The sequence below is a fragment of the Zootermopsis nevadensis genome, unplaced genomic scaffold (genome assembly GCF_977971745.1).
Source record: "Zootermopsis nevadensis isolate Lab colony 2312 unplaced genomic scaffold, Znev_1.0 Znev_ptg000013l, whole genome shotgun sequence".
NCBI classification, from domain to species: domain Eukaryota; kingdom Metazoa; phylum Arthropoda; class Insecta; order Blattodea; family Termopsidae; genus Zootermopsis; species Zootermopsis nevadensis.
In genome coordinates this window covers 2,210,395-2,219,703 of record NW_028259145.1, presented here as the reverse complement: position 1 = coordinate 2,219,703, position 9,309 = coordinate 2,210,395, and the positions used below count along the sequence as shown (strand labels likewise).

At 43.0% G+C, this 9,309-nt stretch overlaps 1 protein-coding gene across 1 annotated transcript in view; it reads left to right on the top strand.

The window, feature by feature from the left end:
* The first annotated feature begins 1,364 nt into the window (after positions 1 to 1,364).
* tara (SERTA domain-containing protein 2 taranis) overlaps positions 1,365 to 9,309 on the top strand; it is a 52,262-nt gene continuing 44,317 nt past the window's right edge. Inside the window, exon 1 of the mRNA XM_022061640.2 lies at positions 1,365 to 1,742. Within this exon, the coding sequence (XP_021917332.1) occupies positions 1,725 to 1,742 (18 nt within the window). The 5' untranslated portion in view covers positions 1,365 to 1,724. The remainder of the gene's footprint in view (positions 1,743 to 9,309) is intronic.

The following is a 9,309-nucleotide window of genomic DNA, read 5'->3' as shown; positions in this document are numbered from 1 at the left end:
AAAAATACCTTTACATAAAATTGTTTCTGCTGGTATCTAGTACTGTGACGGAACAGTCGTCAACACAACAGGTAGGATATGCCAGAGACATCTAGCGTAGGAATGGCGATACTGCGTACATAAAATGGAATGTCCGCTTGCCTTGACGAAAATCCGCGTGTACTTTTTAATTATTACAAACTTATCTTTATTTCTGACAATGTGGGCACATAATTTTTATGAACCTTTTTGGCTTACTGTGCCGTACAAAAACTGTTTTATTATTCAACAATGTAACCGATTGAACGTCATCGAAAATATGGGGTTATGTATCGCTCAGGATACGTAATTACTTACGTAAATAGAAACTCAATTTGATTCAAAACCTACGACGCCCAAGAGAAACGAGAGAATAAGAAAAAATCTGTCTGGGACAAACACGAACTGAACCAACTTACAATAGGCAGTACTATAAGTAGAATGCATAACACGGCAAAGAATTATAAACCCCAAGTCACAATTCGATGAATTGGACACACTGAATTTCAGTTTTATCTTTCGTTTAATCTTGCGAAATAATTTATCCCTGCAGCAACTGCGATCACAGTATTATAATGGTCCTTAACATTAGTGCCTCTTTTTTTGTGCAACAAAACTACGTGGATAAACCAATGATGAACCAGAGGAATGTATGAATGCACACGTGTATTTTAGGACACGGTTCCATTGTCACCGTGTTTCTGGATAGAGCAAAATATATTATGAATCATAAGTAACTGCCACGAGCAAGGCAAAGAAAACGATATGCATTAGCGCCATCTTCCAGCCGTTCCGTCAGTGCAGTTCTTACAGCGGCTGTTCGATACTAAAAATGGACCAGCGCTCTCATTTGCGGCTTTGATGAGCCAATGTTTGAGGCAGTTCGGCCTGCTATAGCTACGTTGATAGTCACTGCAGCTTCTGAAGCTCCGATAGAGGGCAGCATCGTCGGCCGGGACGGTCAAACCATTGTTTATCGCGACTGGGGACAAGCCTAGTCAACCAACCAGCCCGTTTCGTTAAAACCTAACCATTTCCATGATGGGAGGGGAGTACAAGCGACTCGCTGTTCGCTTTATCCCAGTCACGGCGTTGTCCCACTTGTGCCTGCCACGCACGTCATGACAATTTCGTCACAGCCCAAGGCTTTCGGGTCACACGGCCCGAATATACACGAAGTGCTGTTGCACGAAAGATAATTCCACGCCAACCAAAACCGAATAGTTCCGATCTTTTCCGACGAGAAATGTGAAATACGAAGATGCACGAACATAACCGAACTGATGTAGAAAATTTCCTGGCTACATAGTCTGCTCGAAACAAACAAGCAAAGGAAATGGTTAGATACTGGCCGTGCCGAGTCGGTTAGAGCCGTACCGTGGTGTTTGGGGCCTTGGCAAGCTGATCCGCAACGAGCGAAGCAATAATCAGGTGGGCCGAGGAAGCACGGAGCCGATCCGATGTTGGATCGGGTAAAGCTTGGTAGAAACCGTGCCGCACCGATTGCAACCTAACGGAGTTTGTCAGTACATGCGGGGTATGAGGGGTGCACGACGTGGGAGCGAGGAGGCGAACCGAGTGGCTGTTGCCTGAACTGAAACTCAGTAAGGCGACTGCATGGCGCTTGGAGAACACGGTTCTGTGATTGTGACATGGTGCAGCCGGCTATAACAGGAGGCTATGGCTTCCGGCTGACTTGAACAGCGATGTGGTGTGACGTTCAGGTAAGACTATACATTTGTCCTTATTCTGGTAGAGAACAACACATCCCGAACCGAAGTTTTTGAAATGTTTTGGTTTGTCGAAGAAAATACAGATTGTTGAACATGACGAAGTGTTTATTTCGATGTAGTCAGCCAAGAAGCAGCAGTACTGTAGAGACTGTAAATGTATTGTAACAGTGCGAGCCATTACTAGCGTTGGTTTTCATAGTCACAATCTAGGTTAAGACCATGAATGATGCTTTGTTCTCTAGCCATTTTTTATAAATATATTTCTGCATGGTAGACGTATGATTTTGTGTGTCTATGTACGTACATTTATACACACCTCGCAAATGTTAGAAACGTACAACTTCATCGGAGCACCAAGGGTGGGAATGCCACGCATTTGATCGCACAATGGGTCAGGTCGCATATTTGCTGTCATTTCTCGTGGTCACATGTTTTCTGGGGGGGGAGTGACGGAGATGAAGTTCCGAACTGTCCGCATGTGTTTCATCGTTTTGAATTTGAGCGGGTCTTCACAGTAGTGTTGAGGGGGAAGGGGGGGAGAGAGAGGAATGCACATCCTTTTCCCCCCTCTTCCTTCCTTTGCTTGCCGCTTCTGACTACTGCCCCACGGGATAGGGAAGGGGGAATTGTTATCATCCATTCCACCCCCCCTCGTTTTCCATTTTCTGTCTCTCTCTCTCTCTCTCCCGAAACCTGGCAAAGTCACATCCTACTCGATCGCGCCACCTTACATTACTACTACTGTGGTTGGCATGGTAACACTTGGAACGCGTGCAAAGTTGTATTCAAACCTCACCCCCAACCCTTCCAACCCACACAGGTGATGGACACACGTTTCAAGACTCATCTGGTGGTTTTACTCTGGGATCTGAATATAGTATTTTGACGTGTTTAGTCAGATTTCTACAAGGAATTAATTTTCATTTGTCATAAATTGCTATTTTGATACAGATAACTGCACAAAAAAATGTTGCATTACGTCGGTTAACTGATAATGGAGCTCAGAGGGCGGTCTCGTTCAGGGTGTCTGGAGACGATAGAAGATGATTAGTACTTGATAGTGAAGGATCGGGGCAGACCTTGGATGGGCAAAAGCGAACAGAACACGAGAAAATCTTTCATGCAATGTCGCTCAGACCTGGACCTGCAAACATTTATTTACTGGGAGTGAAAATTTTTCAGTCTAGTTTGGTTAGAGTTCAGTGCTGTCTCACATGGTTTGTGCACGTCATCTGTGTTGTAATGGCAAAACCAATTACTATACACGTATCTTTCTTGTGATTTTTCAACGCACTCTGTTGATAAAAGGGCAATACTGACTGAAGATAATCTTTAAGGGAAACACGCAGAGACGTACCAATAGCTGTGCTGATAGTGTGTTATCATTTTACGTAATTCGAAGACCACGATATAAGACGTCACTACTGGTACTGTGCCGCGTTACACGTGAAGTGTTCTCGTATGTCACACGTCGAAGGGCGATGGCCCAGGGCTTATCCTGCCTCACACCTGTACTTGTATTGTTGCCATGGAGACCTACAACAATGAAGAATAGAGTTCTCGAGAATCTACCCGTGATTTTTTACACTGATGAAAAGATTTTTATACGTTTGAGAGACCAAGATGACGAGTATTGTGTGTGGCCGTGTTGCATTTCACAAGGCGCGGAACGTTGTGTAGAATGCAATGGCAATGTATATTATATTAACCTCAGATTTGTCTCTTGGGGGTCCCATATTCTGTATCAAAACATTTCTTGTGTCGTTTGTGGGGAATATTTAAGACATTAAATCCGTTTAAACACTGTTCGTCCTCGCCTGAATCCGGATTGACACAGGAAACACGCGTAGAAGTTTTTGCACTACGTAAGGTGATAATTAAACATGCACATATTTTTGTTTCAATTTTTTGTCAGGCTACGTTCCTACGAGATCTGGCGGGTTACCTCAGCGACAGTGTGTTCGGTTACTTGTTAAAATATCGTCGACGTATCACAGCACAAACGTTTTGACTATACAGCGGTGTCCATGAATAAATTCTAACACCTTATTATGGCCACTGTAAGTTTGAACTGATAACATGGTACAGAAGTGGTCGATTGTGTGTACTCCACTGCATGTAAATCGACTTATCCTCGGGAGAGAATGTGACTCGTTCGTTAACACCTGTTAAATTGTCGATAATATCGAACTCTCTCAGTCGTTCATTACAAGCTGGTTAAGAAATAGTCATCCTGTCTTTTAATGGAGTCAAACCAAAGAATTTATTCACAAGAACCTGTCATTTTATTGTCTCGGGCCAAATCTGAACAACAAACTCGCGTCCTGTGTATTTTAAAATACATTTTAATAGTGGCGTTTAATATAGTTTACGTGGTAAGTTATTTATATGTTTCGAATCAGTAAATGACGTCTTCAGAAAGTGTGAGATATCAGATTCTCTCTGCATCGAGCGTGAAAGCGACTTTTCTGGGGTTGTTGTGGTTTCTAGAAGTTAACCGACGTTTCAGAGACGCTTTGCTGGCCATCGCTCTGATGGTGGCAGACCTGTGAAACGTTGGTAACTTTCTATACCATGTCCATGATAAGTTTTTACCATAAGCTACCGCTCTATTCGGTTCTGACACATACGTCGTCTGCTCGAATGTAAGTTGAAGTACGTAACAGTTTTGTTATTTTGTGGAGCTGTGTTGGAATCTTGAGTACAGTTTTCGCCGGTATAAATCTGCGAGCTTGGCTTTCGCCGAGTCAACGTTTTCGGAGTGGGGAGTTATAACGGTCAGCTACTACCATGCCTGAAAACATCGACCCACGATTCAAACTGAAAATGATAGTATATACCTTACCCGATGTTTTGCGTCGTATGAAACATGTAATGCTAGCAGATTTACGCCGAGTACTAAATTCCCAACACACTTTTTTGTCGAGGGAATTTGTTGTTAGCTGCGTAGGAGAAAGTATGTGTGTGTGTGTGTGTGTGTGTGTGTGTGTGGAGAGTCTAGCGTGGTTCCATAACCGTGGACAAACTATTTGGTGCGCTTGTAAGTAATGTATATACTTTGCTGAAAACATTTATCTCAAGATTCAGTTCTGGATGGAAGTTCGAGTCATGAAATTCTACAGCCAGACGCTTTTCGACTGTGTTGGACGTCTCCTTTTCATGTCGATAGCTGATTTCAATGTCTTGGCAACCCCCCCACTCCGTCTTACAGATCCGAGGCCTCCATAAATTGACGGGGCTGTAGCTATTTCAGGATTTAGGGTACTTTCATTTTCATTTTTGAAACCCTCTGAAGTCGAAGCTCGTCTAAATAATAATTAAAGAATTTAGCCCGTACTGTTTAAGGAAATAATTGATGTTTTGCTGAGAATTATACGAGACCCGTAGACACAAAATGCAGTTATTGCCTGTTGAATCAGATGAGACATAATTCAATTGGGTTTTGAAGGGTTAAGGTACTATTTCCGCTTTCATAGTTGAAATTGTGACAAAGGTAGATACTGTAACTTTGTGTATTTGTTTTTGCATACTTGCCAGGAGACTATTTTATTTCGTCTGTGGCTCGATGATTTACATCCAAGAAGAAGTTTGAACGCGAGGAACTAATTAGTTAGGAGGCTTTGGTCTGGTCCAGTGAAAAGTCGAACCCGGTCGTCCAACCTTTGAGGGTTATGTTCGAGTGTTTTGAAATATTCATTGCTACTCTCAGAATATCGGTTGCCTGAGATAAATTTCGGTACATTTGAAATGGTTTTGCGTGTCGGGACAGCTGGGAAATTTTATTACGAAATATCACTCGAAATACGTCGATTAATGTGACAACTGAACATCGACAGTGGGTAGTGCGTACATAACCACGTGTTTTGAGATGAAACAACTACGAAATTATGAATATTTTTACACTTCTCGAGGAAAGTCAGAAACTTAATTGAAGGGAGTGAATGGGTGAGAGTATTTCAGACACCTGTAGAGGCAGATGGAAGTCACGACGCCAACAAAGAAACTTAAATGCCTTCTGCAGGAAGCAACTGTAACTGTGTCAGCGTTTTTGAGCAGGGGCTACGCACGACGTGTTGTTCGGTCACTCCCATAAAAGGGGTTGCTCATATAAAAAAAAACCTCGTGAATCTTTCGTCTTCAATTCTTGTCTCGTCTTCACAGATGGCAGCATCGTTTTACCACGTGTATATGGGGATGTAGAAAATACAGGACTGTGTTTTGTGCAGTTGGAGGAACTTGCGAGGAGTTGCTTAAATTTTTTTGGGGTATCGGAAACCAAAGACATCGTGATTTAGTGTTTTGTGGTCACTAAACCTTCTCGTCTGATATGTAGGGCCTGTTTCCAGTTAATATTTCGGAAAATTAAGTCTTAATCAAATAGTTTTATAAGTTTAGTCAGAATCTGCGATGCATTTATCGGAATCCAGAGCCTGTTTGTTACGTCAAGATTGACCGGAGTTGTTGGGCTGACATATTTTGCGAAACAGGGCCTGTAGGCTGACGGGACTGTTTTTAATTACGTCATACGGAACAGTAGAAGTTCAGTTGTTTGTAGGTAACCTATTGTGTGAGCGGTTTATACACGACATCCGTACTGCATTACGTCGGTTAAATTTATTTATTTATTTAGTGTTCTGTCTGACGACAGGTCCATATGAACAGGATCCTTCCATCCTTTTCTCGGACTGGGACCTGTTCATATACGTTCTTGGCAGATGATCCAGAAGTGGTTTGCCATTGCCTTCTTCTGTGTGTGAATGGAGTAATTGTTGGGATGCCACGGAGGAAAACTCCGTGTTGCCTAGACCACGGCCTTGCCCAACACAAGTTAAAAATTTCGGTTTGTGAACAAGTATTGCAAAGTTAGCAAAGCGACCGAGTTGCCTGTATCGCATTGAATGAATAAGCCAAGACTAGGATGGATTGAAGTTAAGCATGTAATATGAACCATTGAGGTTTGTTTCGTGTCTGCAATCAGCGCGGCCACGCGGAACAATCAGGAACCAAGCCTATCACGTGCTATCCAATCATGCGCGCGCACTCGACTGGAAAACGTCAATTGGAGTCATAAGATTGATACCGTCAATCACTCTGAGACACTGTCAGGCCAGTTAAGACTGGTCGGTGTTCTCGGTGAAGGGGTTTGGGGGGTAAGATCAGCAGCCCTACCGAAGTTCTGCAATGTGGCATTCCTTCGGATTTAGCTAGTCATGGGTTCGAAGCTGTCGTGAGGCGTTTTATGGTTTTATCTAGTCTTTTCAGTAGAGTTATTTAGCAATAGTCTTTAAATAGGCCGCGACTGATTTATTCCTAACCCTACCCAACTATACCACATAGTTATTCTGCCATTTTATTCTAACCTTTGTGGTTAAAGTGACGTTACATAACCTCAAAATTCCAGTGACCAAAATATCGACTCGCCGGTAGACTGGTTTAAAGAGGTCGTAGACTTGTATCAGGAAGGTAATTCTGATCCATTTTGGGATAATCTGACGTTTTCATGGTGTCAGAGCACGTGAAGTGGTCTTATACTTACAGGCTTAGTAATCATATTTAACCTTACGCGACGCCATGTAACTTTATCTCTTCAGCTGATATAGCGTCGTTTGATAACGCAGGAATAAACCACTCAGACTTCGGTAGACTTTAACAACGGAAACATTAAAATCCGCAATTTCAACGTTAAATTATGAGATTCATTACCACGAACAGTTTCATATTATATTTAAGTGTCTTCGGTGTACCAAATGGTATCAATCTAAGGACATGGTAGGCCTATAAAAAACAAAATTTTGTGCACATTACTTGTTTCTTCCATCAGAGCCTCGATTAACGACATTGAGCAGGAGTTAGAGTTAGAGGCAATTTCCGTAATAATACACAATACCGGGCAAAATAGCGTAAACTTTGGTGTTTTTTAAAGTAGGTCCAGACAATGACGACAGTGGATTCCGGATTGTCTCCACGCGTGGTTGCTAGCCAAAATACTACGTCTTACTATTAACAAGTGCCACGGTGGTCTAGCGGTTAGAACGCTGGTCTTGTAATCCTGGGGGTCTCGGGTTCGATTCCCGGCGGTGCCCGAATTTATAACTTGTGTTGGGCAAGGCCGTGGTCTAGGCAACACGGAGTTTCCCTCCGTGGCATCCCAACAATTACTCCATTCACACACAGAAGAAGGCAATGGCAAACCACTTCTGGATCATCTGCCAAGAACGTATATGAACAGGTCCCAGTCCGAGAAAAGGATGGAAGGATCCTGTTCATATGGACCTGTCGTCAGACAGAACACTAAATAAATATATATACTATTAACACCAGCTACCCCTCCCTCAACACACTTTTTAGTTTGTGTAAATTAAGTAAATAGTCCTTTTTTAAGTCCCCAGTGTTCTGATTCAGTACAGGCCAAATAAGTTTCTTTCCATTCATAAGAGTTGGAGGGTAACACAGTGGTACTTATATGTACCTTCGTTATTACGTCAATAGGTCGGCATTTCGCAAGCAAATTTTGTGTACGAGTTTTATTAGCCGACTGGCGGTGTATTTTGGAGTTAGGAACCGCCCCCGGTCTTATTTCGCTGTTCTCCATATAGGGTTGCTAAGGATCAACTTGATAATGAACAACGCATATAAAATATTCTTCCAGGTTTTATTAATACGCCGGGTTATTTTTAGAATTAAAAATATTTCTTTACGTCTCAGTACTCTGTTATTTTGGTCTCGTGACTATTCTGGTGATATTAATACTGACGTGAGTTTTAAAGGAAACGGTGATGGGGAATTATAATTTGCCTGCAATTCGACATCTCACCAAGGAGGATCGGAAAGGAGCCCGGTACGTTTTAAATACTAAGCAACGGAAGTTGGCGATCGGAATAAACCCGACATTTAGGTGTATATTGCGTAATAAATAAGTCGAGAAGAATGAGATTGGCTGGGCTTGTAGCACGCATGGATGGGACAAGAGGTGTGCACCGGGTATTGGTTGGGAAGCCTGAGGGGAAGAGACCGCTGGGGAGACCTAGACGTAGATGGGAGGATAATCTCAGGCGGGATCTATGGGAGATAGGAGTTGAAGGAGATTGGATTTTGTTGGCCCAGGACAGGGTCCGGTGGAGGGCTTTGGTTAATTCGGTGATGAACCTTCGGGTTCGGTAAGCCATCTGGTTGGTTGGGTCCACTATTTGGGAAGCCTGAGGGGAAGAGACCCCTGGGGAGACCTAGACGAAGATGGGAGGATAATCTCAGGCGGGATCTATGGGAGATAGGAGTTGAAGGAGACTGGATTTTGTTGGCCCAGGACAGGGTCCGGTGGAGGGCTTTGGTTAATGCGCCTCTGAAACGTCGGCCAGTGCTATTTCGTTCTTGTCGCCACGAGAGTCTCAAATCTTACAAAAATGTGAATCTTCGTAATTTGCATATAATATTGTCGGGGACATCTGTGTGTCCACTTGAGATTAAAATGTTTATGAAATCCTCATACGGTGTTCCCTTCACTTTTTTTATAAACCACCCCGGAAGGTGGCGAGGCAATTTTAATACGTGCTCCCAGAAT